The 16,721-nt window shown below is 39.1% G+C and overlaps 1 protein-coding gene across 9 annotated transcripts in view; it reads left to right on the forward strand.

The window, feature by feature from the left end:
* Window positions 1-16,721, forward strand: part of adgrg6 (adhesion G protein-coupled receptor G6) — an 85,971-nt gene that overhangs the window by 31,413 nt on the left and 37,837 nt on the right. For 5 of the 9 annotated variants that reach the window (XM_028440526.1, XM_028440532.1, XM_028440528.1 and 2 more), the window contains exons 3-9: window positions 883-1,230; window positions 2,608-2,750; window positions 4,733-5,012; window positions 5,688-5,861; window positions 9,849-9,914; window positions 13,926-13,997; window positions 16,476-16,616. In XM_028440526.1, the coding sequence (XP_028296327.1) occupies window positions 883-1,230; window positions 2,608-2,750; window positions 4,733-5,012; window positions 5,688-5,861; window positions 9,849-9,914; window positions 13,926-13,997; window positions 16,476-16,616 (1,224 nt within the window). The remainder of the gene's footprint in view (window positions 1-882; window positions 1,231-2,607; window positions 2,751-4,732; window positions 5,013-5,687; window positions 5,862-9,848; window positions 9,915-13,925; window positions 13,998-16,475; window positions 16,617-16,721) is intronic. The other 4 variants (XM_028440530.1, XM_028440534.1, XM_028440527.1 and 1 more) reach the window with 3 other exon arrangements.

The following is a 16,721-nucleotide window of genomic DNA, read 5'->3' on the forward strand; positions in this document are numbered from 1 at the left end:
TTGTTGTCCTCTTATATTTGACTTGGTCTCCTAGTGTCTTTGTTTTGTTGTTTGACTTGGTTTTCAATTGTCCTCCTCTTACCTTTTGTCTTACCTCTTAATGTCCTTGTTTTACTTTGACTAGATCGTCAAATGTCCTTGTCTTTGTTTTGTTGTTTGACTTGGTTTTCAATCGTCCTCCTCTTACCTTCGCCTTAGTTTCTGAATGTTCTTGTTTTGCTTTGACTCCGTCACCAAATGTTCCCAAAAAAAACATTCTCCAAATGTTCTCTTGGCTTCTTAAAGTTCTTGTCTTACTTTTTGACTTGGTCTTCAATTGTCGTCCTCTTAAATTTGACTTGGTCTCTTAATGTTCTTGCTTTTCTTTGACTGGGTGGTCTAATGGCCTTGTCTCAATCTTTGACTTGGTCTTCAAATGTCCTTGTTTTACTCTGTGACTTGGTCCCCTCATGTCTTTGTTTTGTTGTTTGACTTGGTCTTTAAATGTCCTCCTCTTACTCCATGACATGGACTTGTAATATCCTCATTTTACTCTCTTACTTTGCCTTCAAAAATACTTGTCTTGCTCTGGGACTTGGTCTACTAATGGCCTTGTCTCATTCCTCGACTTGGTTTCCTTATGTCCTTGTCTTACTTTTTGGCTTGGTCTTCAATTGTCGTCCTCTTATTTTTGACTTGGTCTTTGAATGTTCTCGAACTACTGTGTCTTGGTCTTCAAACGTCCTCCTCTGACTGTTTGACATGGTCTTGTAATGTCTTCATCTTGTGCTTTGACTTGGTTCTCTAATGTCCTCGTCTAACGTTGTCCCGCCCATGTGGACATTATTGTCTGAGCTACTTTGGTGGACACATTATGAACTTGATGAACTCTATCACCTTCAGTCCTGGGCTGCAGCTCCACCAACTGTGACGTGGTTCGAACGGACGCCCAGGGAGAAATCACCTCGCCCTGCTACCCTCAGAACTACCCCAACTCCCAGACCTGTAGGTGGAGCCTCCAGGCGCCCGCCGGCTTCATCGTGCAGCTGTCCTTCTTGGACTTCGACCTGGAGGAGGCGCCGGGCTGCATCTACGACCGAGTGGTGGTGAACACGGGAAGCGCGGACGTTAAGTTCTGCGGGCTGACAGCCAACGGGCTGATGCTGAACTCCACGGGGAACGTGATGGAGCTGTCCTTTATCTCGGACTTCAGCGTACAGAAGCGAGGGTTCAGTGTTAGCTTTCGACATGGTAGGTTGAGCTAATCATTTATCAAATGGAGGATGACGTCGAATTAATTTGGTTTGATGCGCAGTATGCACTCTTTGAAGCGTGACATGCTAATGCTTCTGCAATTCAGTGCATGATGCAAGTATTAGCAAATACTGAGCTACTCAAGTATGAAGGCAAGTAAGTAGGTGGGTTTATTTGAGCTAAACAGAGATTTGGAAGATGTCTGTGAAACTAAAGATTTAAATATTATATATAAGCTTGTATATTGTCCTGAGAACCAAGAAAAAAAGTATCCGTGAGGGGGAATAAAGGGGAGAGCTTTTTGTGGCCATCAGTAAAATGATGGTCCATTGTTCTATGAATCTGTGATAATCACATTTATTTATTCATCTGAATAATATCCACTGTTATCCAGGAAGTTTATTATTATTTGGGTCATAGTATATAGTCATCTTATAGATGGAAATCCTTGTGGGGCAAAAACGGACAGAAAGACTGGTAAAAAGGGTTCATAGTGTCAAAAATTGGCTTAAAAGTGGGCGTAATAATGGGCATGGCAAATCGTGAATGTGGGTAAATATGCAAAAATAAGCATGAAATATGGTGAAAAGAGGTTAAAAGTGACAATAAGCGGTCGATATATGTAACATTAGGTGGGAAAAGTGGTGGAAAGGGTTTATAAGTGCTGAAAATGTTTTGAAAGTGGAAAAAAATGTGCAGAAAAGGCAATGAATTTTAAGGAAAAATGGGAGTAATGTAGAAAAAATGCATTCAAAGGAGCAAAAGTTGATTGTTTTTGTATTTTCTTGCCTCTTTGAAGCTAAAACAAAAACTTTCAGCTTTGAATTGATCAAAACATCTTTATTCTGAATTCTACAACATTACCTCTGTACTACAGATCCGGACCAAATGTGTACCTTTCACACCTGATTTAATCCTAATTAGAGAAAAACAACAATAGTTTGGTTAGAACAGAGTGTGACGGTCTGATGGTAAACGTGTGTTTATAGGTTTAGTTTGTGACACATCATTGCACAGCAATCGTCTCAGGCTATGAACTCCATGTTATAACCAAAAGTGTTTTCTGGAATAAAAGGCCAGTGTAATAACAGGACATAAACAGTCAAATCTTTTTTCTATGTAAAACACCAAACCCATTAGGATGAGAGGAGGAAAAAAACTACTATTATTATTATTATTATTATTATTATTACCTTACAGTAAATTAAGAGCAATGGGAAAAGTGGAGGCTATTACCATGTTATAGAGTTATGAGGTCAGTGAAACGAGTAAATCTTTAGTTTTACCAAATATTTGGACAAAGTTCCATGAACTTCCTTTTATCTCCTTTCCCTGGCCACCTCTTATATCTTCATCTCTTCCTTTTTGTTATAGTTGCTGTGGCTTTAAGGAACCAGAAGGTGAAGATAACCAGCAGTGGCGGCGGCCAAGTTACCGAAGTGGCCGACTCCGTCTCCATTCCTGCTCTGAGTCACATGACCGTGTGCTTTGAGGTGCAGCGCATCAGCCTCAAACAGGTCCGGTTCACTTAATATGTATTTATCACATGCATGCTTTGAGTTCTTCACCTGTGTAGTCAATCATTCAGTAACTATTGTATTTGTATTTATTTTTAAAAATCATTCTTCTGGATTTTTATTTATTTATTTTTTTTTAAATACGTGCCCACATTTCTTTACCAAAAAGGAATTGTGTCTCATTTGAACACAAACTACACATCTATTGTCAACTGATAAAGGAGGATTAAGTGAAAACCAAAGCCGACTCCTACAGGGTTTTTATAAATCCATGGAAATGTCTGGGTTTTTCACTCAATGTGTAGCCGCCGCACTTTAAATCACCGCTGCTTCATCAATATCTGCCCTATTATAAAATATTTAACAGTTGAATCTGCCATGTTGTTTGGTGATAGAATCGTAGAAAAAGTGTGAAGAAAAAAGATCAAATAACAGCAGATTTAATTTATCAAAAATGTCAGCAAACACAACTTTACAGAGGATATGTACTTACTTACTACACTGTATATATAACAGAGTTCCTCAACATGTGGGTTGTGGCCCAAAAGTTCAGTTTTACATTGTCGACAAACATGGGACATAATGTTAAAGTGTTCTTTAGGGCAGCGTTCCATTGAATCAGGGGGTGTTTCGGCCTTTTTAACACATCAAAGGTGGCCATCTACAGGGTGATCAAGCCTGAGCTTGCGTTCTATAACTGTTTCCCGCTCTTTACTATCTGCAGCTTTAGGCCACTACAAAGTAATATAATTAAAGTTTTGTTATAATATATACTTCCTATACAGTAGCATTGTTTTGCACTTTTCTGGCTAATTTATTTGGACTTTAGTGATAAAAAGGGCTTTTGTTTAAATTATTGAAAATGAAGGTTTATTTTCTGTGTCCCTGTTGTGATATTCTGTATCGTCTCAGATATAAACTGTTCCATATTTTCATTTATTGTTATTGAAGGTTTTTCCTCACTATTTGATGGTGATGTCACTTGAAAATTCTTCTATTATGACATTACAAGCTATATTTGAGTAAAAATGGAGAACTTTTTTAGTCTAGAGAGGCTGGTATATCACAATTGTTCATGCTCTAAATTTGCACTCTGGAGCAGGGGTTCTCAACCTTGGGGTCAGGACCTTATTTGGGGTAATCTATTTTCATCACCTTTTCTTTTTGCTACATTACTCCCATTTCTGCCACTTCTCCATCAAAGTTCGATCCCTCTTCTGCACATTTTTTCCACTTTCAAGACATTTCCACCACTTTTCCCATCGAATGTCACATATGTTGACCCATTATTGTCACTTTTAATCTCTTTTCCCCATATGTCATACTTATTTTTGCCAATTTATCCCCATTCATGGTTTGTCATGCCCTTTTCACCACTTTTTCTGTCAGTTTTTGCCCACGCTAATTTGCAACTTTTAATCAATTTCTATGGTTTTATAAAATTCCATTTCACCATCTTTTCCACCATTTTTGGCCACTGTTCACCTATTTTATTTCTAATTAATACAATAATACATCTTTAAGATGACTATATAATATAGGGCAAATGATACTAAATTCCCTAGATAACAGTGAATATTATTCAGATGAATAAATAAATGTGGTTATCACAGATTCATAGAACAATGGACCATCATTTTACTGACTTTATGGATGGACCCCAAAAATCTCTCCCCTTTATTCCCCCTTATAGATGGTCCTGTCTCCACATGACTGTTCTTCAATGTTCATGTCTGTGTTCAACCACCTTCAGCTACAGTGGGGGTCCCCGCTCTCTGGAACCTTTATTTTAGGGGTCTCGGGTTGAGAACCACTGCTCTAGGGCACAGGAAGTCCAACAGTGGGTGTTGTAATCAAAAAGGGGCTAAACCTACACACAGAGAGGGGAAAAAAACCTGATCAGAAATAACAACAAAAAGAAGTCCCACCATGAGCTAAACATAACCATAAAGAGCTAAAACCAGACCTGAATGCGTCCACAGAGCGAGGAGATCTTCACCTACTCGGACAGCAGCAACAACGTGGCTTTGAGTCTGGGTTCGGATCAGAATGAGATGAAACTAATGGTGGACGGAATCGTCTGTCCGATGGATAAGATCCTCTCACCGTCCAATATCACCTCCAGCATGAAGTCCTTCTGCGTCCTGTGGATGTCGTCCAGCGGTCGAGTCGAGGTTTACTTGGACCGGCAGCTCAAAGGACAGACATGCAGCGAGTCGGCCGGACACTTCCTGCCCGCCGCTGGAAACTTCCAGCTCGGAGGTGAGTCTGAGGCGTGTATTTTTGTGTATTTTCAGCATTTAACAAAGAAATGTGAAATAAATTGGCCCAGTCCTAGCTTTATCAGATACGGTATCCTGTAGGGGTGTGCATTGCCATGAATCTGACGATACGATATCATTCAGGATTTGCATTTCACGATATGAAATATCACGGTACTACAATACAATATACATCACGATATATCGCAATATCAATAATGTACAAAAAGAACAAAATGATATAAAATGCAATTTATTTCATTTTTTTTTTAAACAAGTTAATGGTAAATAACTGTAATTCAAGCACCAATTGTTTATCAAACTGTCAAATAATTTTTTTTTAAAGTTTAACTTTTGCTTCTGCAACAGATTCTGATTCTGTTATGTTCCACATACATCTATAAAAGAACCCAGTATGTTTTATGAAAATAAAGTGCCATCACCTCCAGCTAAAATGAGGAGTGAGGTAGTTTAACAAGGTCTGATGGTGCATTCACTGACACTTAGTGACCGGGTGTTTACATGCTATGCTGATGTGAAAGGCTTTTTTTGTTAAAAAAACATGATGAAAAAAATCAATTTTTTTGGATCAATAAGATAATCACGCGGTTTAATATTGCGATATATCGCTGAATTGATTTGTTTCTCACACCCTTAGTATCCTGTGTGTTCTCAGGGCAGAACAGTTTGAACGGGAACATCTACAACGTGCGGCTGTGGGACTACGCCATGTCGGCGCAGCAGCTCGCCGCTCTCACCTGCGACACCGCGGGAAACATCATCGACTGGGACAACGGCTACTGGGCCATCCCGTCCACGCTGGCTCAGACAGACAACACGCTCAGCTGCAGTGAGTACGCCGGCAACTTCACGCATTCACCACTCGCTACATTTACGAGGCATAATATTTAATGAACGTATTTACCAACCTGGACAGTTTAGAAGCATTTTGGTTAGATTTGAATCACTTCTAATGAGTCAAGGCGTACTTATCTATAACAATCCCTCCTTTAAAGTCATTAATTTTGCCAGATACAGTTGATGATTTAGCTTAGAAAAAACATCTGCCAAAACATCTCCTTTAGACACAACAAATCCAACCTGGCAACCTAGCTTCTACAGTGGTTCTCTTTCCCTCCGTGTTGTTGGTATTGGTCCATCATTCCCATCTCATGTCTAGGAGTGTGGTTCCTCCACAATGGTCCTTGTTTTCCTTTATTGTTTAAGACGTTGGAATCAGTTTTTAGTGAGTTTGTGACCCGAGTCCTTAATCTTGAATTCCTTTAGGTCCAGTCTGATAGGTAATTACAGAACTCTCTCCTGGTTGGTTCTGGTCAGACTGCGCTAAGCAGGCCAGATACCATCGTACACTGATGGCGTTCACCAAGGCCTCAGCCTGAGGAGCCTCTGCTCTGTTTTGACTATGGCTATTAGCAATATACATAACATTGAGAGCACTGAACAGCTGCAGATTCACTGAGACACACAGTGAAAGCTGGTTAACCTTTGAATCTCAGACCGGTCTGTTCCCCAAACCCCTTTGACCAAATAAACTCTGTGTCAGCATCTGACCAGCAACCCTAAAGCGTGATTGTTTGAGTCTACAACCAGGGTTCTTAACTCTGATTGTTTGAATCCGTTTGAGTCTTGACTGATCCGGGAACTTAACCTTTATTGTTTGAGTTCCGCTTGTTTGTGAGATTCTATTAGTGATTCGAGTCATATTTAAGTCCGCCTCATTCATGGTGAGTTGGTGACTTTATGCCCTTTGTGTACTTTGTGTAGTAGGGATGCACCGAAATGAAAATTCTTGGCTGAAACTGAAAAAGAGAAAATCAAGGCCGAAAACTGAAACACCGAAATAGATTATTATACTAATTGTTAGTCCCGTTGCATTTATGGCTCTGAATGTGTACTAACCTCATATTAATGCTTCAAAGAATAAATCAATTAAAAATATGAAAATATTTATTTAGCACTGGCATTCAAACAATATACATTTCAAAAATGCATTTAAGTTCTTGGTGAAGATCAGCTTCTCTGCAGTTTTTGTGCTATAATTGTGGCGTGCATCATTTCTTGAATGCGCTGGTTTAATCCCACCCAATCAAGGATCGGCTGGTTTTGGTGAGAAAAGTGTTTTGGCCAAAAACCCAAAATGTGTTTTTGGGTCATTTTCGAAAATGTTCAGTATTGTGTAGCATTCATTTAGAGGACTCAGAATATGTGTGTTAAAGGTCCAGTATTATGCTATTTTTCACACATCTCCATGTGTTCTAAGAACCACAACAACATAATATTGAAGGTTTATTTTCCCAAACTTGCCTTTTTTTCAGAGTTTCAGCCTCTGAAAAGTCAATTTCATGAGGCTTCTAAAAACAGGCTGTTTTAGGCCCTTCATGCATGTGCATGAGTGGGCGTGTCTGTAGACGCAGACTTCATGCCTCGCTCTTGTAGAGGGTGATCAGTGATCACCAAAGCAATTTTCTTTTGCTATCCACAAACTGTTGTTCTTGTTTTCAGTCAAAAAACTGCACATTATAAACACATGGATATTTAAGCGGCTATTGTGATTGTGAGTCTGTCTCAGCGCTGCTTCAGGGTGCGTTCATCACAGCAGCAGCAGCAGAAGAGTCAATCAGCTGTTTCAAACACCGAAATGTTAAGCTGATAAGTCACTTTCTTCTCTTCCTCTTCTCTCTTAACCACAGGAATAGTTTATTTAAGATAATAATCATTTGTTTTGTCCAACCGCTGCGTTGCATTGGGTCACAAACAGATCAAGTCAAAGGCGAAACAAGACGATATAACGGCTACTAAAAGTGGAACTGCTCTCTGGGCGCTACGCCGTGGCTGCTCACAGCTCCTCAGGGAGGGGTTAAATGCAAAGAACACATTTCCTGTATGTAGCTTTACATATATGACAATAAAGTATAATGTTTATTCTATATTAAAACGCAGTTTTTGTTTTATCTGTGAGGTAGTTTGAGAGGGAGGAGCTCACATTCTTATAGGGTAGGAGGAGCCTGGATTGTCAGGAGGAGGAGTTTCCGCGATGTGACGTCACAACGTGAGAAAAATCCAACTCACCCGTTTGGAGCTGATTACAAAATGTGGAATAACAAGGGACACTGTAGTAAAACCATTATGAAGTGATATTTTCATAATACTGCCTCTTTAATGTTAACAACGGACAACCTGTGAGTTCTGATTCAGTACAGACTCTTTAATCTGGATCGCTCATTATTCCACCAGCTGTCCCTTTAAGGCTGAATCCTGAGCCCAATTGGTGCTGGTTTATCTCTGGTAGTTAAAGCTCAGCGAGGTTTGTTTACCTCACTGTTGCTCTTCTTCTTTTTAACGAGGCCGCTTTAGGGCTTCAGACCGTTTGGAGCCACCGTTTAGTCTGCTAATGAGGCCGACGTCCACGGCTCTCATCTACGGACGTACGTGTGTGCGTGTCTACGTGTGTGTATCGGTGCTTCCTCCTGGAAACGATGTGAAGTCTTTCATCTCTTTATTGACGCCTGAAGGCCGACGCTGCTGATCCTCCAGCTTTTAGACGGAAACTTTGCTTTTATGTCAAAAAAACATAAAAAACCTGATTAATGTCGTCAACACATTCCCACACAATCATCCGAACAGACCTGCAATTTATCCACTGTCTCGTCCCATCAAAACGCACCGTTTAGCCCTGAAAGCATTCATCTATCTATCACTGAGCGACATGTTGTTCTTTTATCAGGCCCCGTTGTTAACCCTCGGTTTATATGCAGCCGCACTGTTCCAGCCGCGTACGCCATGACCATAAATATGAACGTCCCCTTGCTGTGAAGGACAAACATGTTTTTCCACTAATGTTGGAGAATTACTGCCGCTAATGCAAGGACGTGAGAGTGATTATAGTTCATCAGTGGCAAACACACACACAAACACACACAAACACACACACACACACACACACACACACACACACACACACCAAAACACATTTGATTATTTTTCACCAGAGGCGTTTCTAACTTTGTATAAGAATATGTTTCCTAATCCATTAGACGCTCCTTGACTTGGATCGTTTGAAACCAACCTATTCCCAGAGTCATTAACCCGGATCATTGGAATCCTTTTAAATCCGGACTGTTTCTAACCTGAATCGTTTCATTCCTGAATGTTTCCGGGGACCTTGTGACCCCTGATTGTTTCATTTCTGGGGAATCCATGATTCAGATCCTTAACCTGAATCTTTTGAGTAATGTTTGAGTCCTGGATGTTTCCAGGGTTTTTCTAACCTGAATCGTTTCATACCTGAATGTTTTTGGGGAGCTTGTGACCCGTGTCTTTAACTTTGATTGTTTGAATCCAATTGACAATTTGGAGGGAATCTACTACTCAGATCTTTAACTCGGATCTTTTGAGTCGTTTGAATTAAGTTTGAGTCCTGAATGTTTCCAGGGCGTGCGATCCTGGTACTTGAGCAGAATCCTTTGAGTCATTTAGGTTTGAGTCCTGAATGTTTACCGGGGAGTCTGTGACGATGCTGTTTGCCATACCACCTCATCCATACGCTGCTCCTATCTATTCCACTATACATAATAGACATCTATCGCCGGATCTGCTTGGACTCTGCTTTGGCGCCCCCTGGTTGCTAATGGAGCCCAATGCACTGCACTGTCCGCGTATGGCCAGAAACATATCATAACGCCAACGTTCATTGATTTATTTACATTTTTTACAGTGTAAAATTTTAATTTGCTTCTTGTTTCAGTCTTGGAATTCTCCATATTACATTTTTAAGCTGAACATGTTGTGATTTCTCTGTCTTCTGTCCTCCTCTAAGGTGTCTCCATGGCCAACGTCACTCCTCTCACCTCCGGCTGTGCCTCACCTGCCCTGGGGTGCCCAGGTAGGACCACAAAACACTTCAAATCCTTCCTACTGACCTCAGAGCAGCACATTCTATGAGTTTCTGAGATGGATTTAAGTTACTATTCTGTGTGCACTATGAACAGAAAAACAACAAACTTGTGACTCTAGTTCACTATTTTCCAGCCAAATACACTCTGAAATTCAATAAGACGCACATATTGAAGTTTCAGTATTTCAAACATTGAACATTGAACACACTTTTCTCTATTAAAACACTTTGTTTTTGGTCATTTGAACAGTTTTGGGGGTATTTGTAACCCCATTTGTTTATTTATTTCTGTATTTTAAACCAAATGTACTTTATTTCAAACCATTGTTAATGGTTAACCTGTTTTTATTTTGATGTCATTGTTCAATTTGACATAATAATTTTGTGTTTCGAACTCTTTTCACACTTTTCTCTATTGAAACCTTTCGTTTTTGGTAATTTGAACCCATTTTTAGTATCTTTAACTATCTCTTTTCTTTTTAATATTTTTAAAACATTTTCTGCGTTTTAAACTTTTTTTTTTATTTAAACCCTTTTTTTTTTGGTCATTTGAACGTTTCAGTATTTTATACAATTTGTTTTAATATTTCTAAATTTTCTAATTCCATTTAATTTTTAATTTTTTTTTTTTTTTGAGTATTTTGAAGACCTTTTTCTGTTATGAATCAAAATTTCTGTATTTCAAACCATTTCTTGTATTTTAAAGCCTACTTTTTATTTGAACCTCTTTATTTTTATGCCTTTGTTCAGTTTGACACAATTATTTAAGAAATTAGCAATAACTAAACTTTGAACTCCTTTTTAAACACCATTTTTGTGTGTTTTGAACTCCCTTTTTTTTGATTTTGTCAGTATTTTGAAGCTACTTTCTGTCCAATAGCTTTGTTCTTAGATATAAATACTGATAAGAACTTTAACTGTTCAGTTGTAAATATATACTTGTGATCATAGCGTTAATTACAGCTGTAAAAGTTGCTGTTGTTTACTTTTCCTTTATTTCTAACCTAAACGCTGCTGTTAGGGTTTGGAGATGAAAAGGAGAAGTCGTTTAAGGACTCACATCTGAATCCATGAGTCATGTTATGTGTTGGAAATGCCTTCAGGCTGTTTCTCAAACGCGATCTGCAGCCAATCAGAGGCCGGGAGGTCACGTGACCAGTAGCTCACCCATAGGTCATAGCAGCAGCTCCTGAAATGTCAGTTCTCACACTGTCCACAGCTACCGAAGCCTTGGAGGGACATTTTTAAATCCTCTAAAGGTCAGTTTTTGTGTGACTGTGAAGGGACTTTTTCACTGAATGAACGTGATCAGCTGAAGAGCCGTGGGACGGGAAACGTTTGATGTGTGGAGCTGATCCACTCCTGAAGAAAATCCTAAAAACCACCGTCATGTTGTGCTGGTGGGTCACAACCGTGTTCAAAGTGAAGCTTTGAAGGACCAACAACTGAAGAAAGATGATCGTAAGCTTTACACCAAAGATTCAAGGAAAATCTACACACGGGCAAATGTTGGCCTGTGGTCTGATTTGATTTCTCCCTCAAAATAAACACACAAATAGACGACTAAAACTTCAAAAACACTTCAAAAACACATTAAAATTACACACAAAAACAACAAAAATACACAAAAGCAACAAAAATACACAAAAGCAACAAAAATACACAAAACAATAACAAAAACACTAGAAAGACAACATAAATACACAAAACTATACAACACAAAAGACAACAACATTACACAAACCAATCACAAAAACACACAACAACAAAAGAAAAACAAAATATAATTCTATATACACACAACAAAAACACAAAATTTAAATCCAGAAACACAATAAAATTCCAAAAACACCAAAAAACACACAAGAACACAAAAATACACAAGACAATTAAAGAAACACACAATATAATTGTATAAACAAACAACAAAAAAAACTCACATTATAAATCCAGAAACATAAAATCATTCCAAAAATATAAAAACAGTGGCCGTCATTTATCAGCCATTCGTAAGTTCAGATCTGAGTGTACGACGTCAACGTGCGTTCAACCAAATTCGCACAAGCTACGGTATTTATCAGTTGTGACATGAGCGTACGCTACGATCAGATCTCAACGTCACACAAACATACAAAAGGAAAACAAAAACACACAATATGACAACAAAACTACACGGAAGGATAATAAAACACACAGAAGACGGCAAAAATACACAAGACAACAAAATATACAGAACGACAGCAAAAATACACAAAATACAGCAAAAGAACACAAAGATACACAATTTAAATTCAGTAACACAAAATCTTTCCAAAAACATAATTAATGACAAAAACATGCAAAAGGAATCAAAGTTAGACAAAACTGAAACAAAAACATGCATGATTCTTAAAAGAGACAAAATGACTTCATAAACATATGCAAAATTACAATATAAAAGGACGTGAAAAACACACAAACACACACCAACCCTTTGTTGTTTCCTGTATTAATGCTTAGATTGGTCATGTTTCTAAATGCTGAATATTAACTTTTTGTCTTTGTCTCAGACTTAAAGGTAAACAATATGTGTCTAATAATTACTGTAGAGCTGGGCAATATATTGAGATTCAAGATATATCGAGATTTCTATTTTTTTTATATAGAAAATGACAAGATTTACCTACAGTATATCAAGTACTTTCACTACTTCTCAGAAGAGCACGAAAAACTCAGATGTATTTCTGAGTGCGTACTAACCCAGACCTTCCCCTAAACAAGCCACACTACAGAATTCACTCACACGTACTGTCACACCAAATGCGTCTTCTGCGGCAATGCCATACGATCCTGCGACCCTGCCTTACGAAACGTACCGCAGGGTCCCCATTCATACGCACGTCTGAAGCAAAGCCCCGCCCACAAGCGGCACATCCAACTGGGTGAGTTTCACTGCCTGCTGAAGCGAGGAGCTGTGCTCCTTTTTCTCCTCTCATAAACATAAACCACCAGTGAAAAAAGCCGGTGTGATTAGCGGCTAATGCTATGCTAGCTCAGTGCTACAGAGAGATCTTTTACCTGCTACTACCACCTCCTCGCTGATTCTCCTCCAGGCCTAATCCTTCCTAGTCCGGTCCTGGTTATAAAGTCCGTTTCCTACAGCTCCAGGTGGTCACACACAGCTTCTACTCAATGGTTGAATGGGTGAACAGACCGGTGTCCGTGTTGACGTGACATCATCGTCAAAAAAGACTCTGATTGGCTTTTGTCATTCGAAAAGGTCGCAGGAGTTCAACATTTTCAACTCTTGCGAATGTGCGGATATGCGTACAATTGGGAGCACACTCGCACGGTCAACGCTCTTGATGTGCGGATTGGACCGCACCGCCGCACAGGAAAGATTTCGGGGACACAATTATCCATTGACTTTGTGTGTAATCTGCACGTACGGACATTTTGTGACGCATCGGGGTGAGAACGCGGCATAAGAGGAGAAAAAGCCAAAAGTGACACGTATTGTGCAGCTGTTTGTTTATAAATGAGCCTGTGTGGCATTTTTCATCAGCAAATTTAACCCAGAACTTTGAGTTAAAAATACCAAGATTAATATTGTATCTCGCCATTTTGAGAAAAAATATTGAGATAAAAGTTTTGGCCCTACTAAAGATGAAATAATGCAGCAGATTGTAAGAAACGTAGTGAGAAGTTGTGGTAAAAGTTGTGGGTGTCCTTGTTTGTGAATGTGGGACATTTAGAGATAGAATAAAATCGTTTTTCTTCTTCTTGATTCTAATTGTTTGTCGCGTTGTATCGTCACTTTGATGATTATTGGAGCTGATGTGAGTCATGGTTTCCTCCTGCTGGTTGTGTGAAGGTTGTGTTTGAATCTCCAGCGTCCGTGAGCATCAGCGCGTGCCGTGCGTCTTCCTCATTTCCGTAGAAATGTCGGTGGTTCATCATCAACCTCTCTCTCTATCTTTGTGTCTCTGTGGACCGTCCCATCGTCTTGTCTCTCCTCAGCAGCTGCTTCCACTCCTGCCTCATCCACTGACTCCACTAACATCATCCATCATACTAATGCCAACGCTCACGGTAAGAAGCTGCCTCACCTCACCTCAGACCTTCACTCAAACGCTTTTCTCCTTCGGTGCTAGGGCCACTTGTTCAAAAGGTAATCTGATCAGGTTTTGCATAATGGATTGGCTCAAATATTGAAAATGGCTAAAATCTGATTCAGATTAGATCTGAAGTTCCCAGAAAATGAAAAATCAGAAACAACCAAACGACACCAAAAAACACACATACAGAGAGTTTTGGACAACTGGGATAAAATTAAGTCAGATTACGAGATCCTGGATAGTAAAAAAAAAAAAAAAAAAAAAATTTAAATTTTTGGGCCTGTACGATGAAGCTAAATAATGATATCCTGGATTTAATTCCGTTAGCTTCACCTAACCAAACATTCTCAGTCAGACAGAAGCTGTCCTACAAAACTTGATTACAACACATTAAGTTAAAGCAGAAGTAAGTAACTCATCACCTTAATTAATCCTTCTCGTAGTCCCTGTGAGGGTACTACAAGTGTTTATGGGGTGATTGGGGGGTCTTTCATCCCCCCTGCTGTCTCTGGACAGAAAACAGCACTTGCAACTTTCCTGCCTCCTGGCAAGATATACTGCTTTACAGCAGCCTAATGCAAACTAATGCTTGATTATGACCAACCCCGGTTGTCTAGGAACGGAGCAACTCCTTGCTGTGACGGCTCAGCAGCAACACACAGCAATCACGTACCGTCGTCAAGGCAACAGGCACGCGCGCACTCTCAACCCAAAGCTCCATCAGGCAGCACACACACAAATATCCATCCATCTATCATCCATCCATCCATCCATCCATTTTCAGAGCCACTTTGTCAGCACACAAACAAACACACACACACACACACACACATTTCCGTATTACTCCCACATCATTCATTTATTTTACTTGTCTCTCTTCCTCATACTGTTCACATGGTCACATGGGACTATATGTGTGAAAGCATCCTTAGTGTCACTGTTGTATTAGGACTTTTCAGTGATCAGTTGCTACCTACGTCACAATTGAGGAATAATTCTTTAAAAATATGAAGAAATAAAATCCATAATTCAGACCAAAAACAACACTGTTGCTGCAGTAAAAGCAGAAAGTAATTAATGCAGGAATTAATGTGTTAATGATTAAATTTAAGAAATTATAAACAGAGAATAAACCGACACTGATCAGTTTCACTTTTTCTTTTAACTTGTCTGTGTTTCTGATGCTGCGTTGATATAGATCATCCTACATCATAAGGTGGAATGTATTTATATTTTATAGTATCCACAGGACTGAGGCTCTCAGCGTCACCACAGAATACATGGATTAATTAATTAATTAATTAATTAATTTGTCTGAAAGCGCTCGATGCACACAGGCTTTATCAGCTGACTTTTTTTTACTTTATCAGTCCATCAGATATAAATCTCTATATGTTTCCTATATGATGTCATCGGTAAATGAAATGATAAATATTCTCTCTTCTGTTAGAGTCACATCAGATCCACACAGTGACGTGTTCACACAATGATCCTCCTTTTATTGGGCAGGTTGTTTTCTAAGAGAACTGATTGGTCAGGAGGCGGGGCTTTAGTACTCGCTCAGATCCTAGCCAGAACAAAACCTGGTCCCGACCAGGTTAGTCGTTCAGCCTAAGTTACCATGGTGATTTAGCTCCGTAAGACGTTAGCCAGCTTTGTAGTGCAGCACACACTGATTAAATCCTGGAAGTTAGCGCGTTGCGAGGTAATCTAGCTTCATAGTACAGGCCGTATATGAACTGGGCCTAAAACATCACAACCATTTTCAGCCACTGGTGAATTTCTATTGTAATAACTGTGTTTCAACCCATAGAGGGCACTCACTCTCACAATTTTACAAGAAAATATTCCAAATTAAAATACTTTTAACTTCATACCAAATACATTTGTTTTCAGAAGAAAAAAAACTGTTTTGGTGTTTAGTTACTTTTATAATCTATAATTTAAAACGTCAATATTGCTCAACACTTAATTTCTGATATGAACTGATACCAATATATACCAGTACATAGACCCCTCCCCCAACCTAATTTTACGTCAGGTTATGATAATTATTAATAATAATACAATTCATATTTGCAGTAATATATATGCATGGAATTTAAAACATTAAGCCTACTTTTAATGTGATGCATCATCAAAGGACAAAACTAATTCAACTTTAGTAATGGAAAAAGTGCCATATTAATTGTAGATATATAGTTTGAATATGTTTTTTCAATGGAAAAACCGAAAGTGTCGTCAAACAATATTAGATTTTATGGCAGATATCGGCTGATATTTTCCATCTCTAGTATGTACTGTATGTATATATATTCATACATTACTATAATACAATGGCTGATAATGTCTATAAGTGTTGTAAAATGATAAATATATTGAGTATAATTGAGCGTCCATCAGTGTAAAGGGTTGAAACATGATGTGCTTTTAAAACGTTTGTCCTCTCCAGTCGTTTCCATCACTCCATCCTCCACCACCACCACCACCACCACCACCCCTCCCACTAGCATGCCTCTAACCTCACCCAGCAGCTCCTCCTCCTCCTCCAGCACCAGTGCAACCAGTTCCTCATCCCTTTCCTCCTCCTCTGGTAAGGCTTTGCATGCTTGGCTGCTTCCTGGTTTGCAAACACGAGATGGAAACTAATAATGTGACGAGGGAATCGAAACTAAAACGTGTTCAAACTGTTGTTTTT

The sequence above is a fragment of the Gouania willdenowi genome, assembly GCF_900634775.1.
Source record: "Gouania willdenowi chromosome 24 unlocalized genomic scaffold, fGouWil2.1 scaffold_320_arrow_ctg1, whole genome shotgun sequence".
Classification (NCBI taxonomy): Eukaryota; Metazoa; Chordata; class Actinopteri; order Blenniiformes; family Gobiesocidae; genus Gouania; species Gouania willdenowi.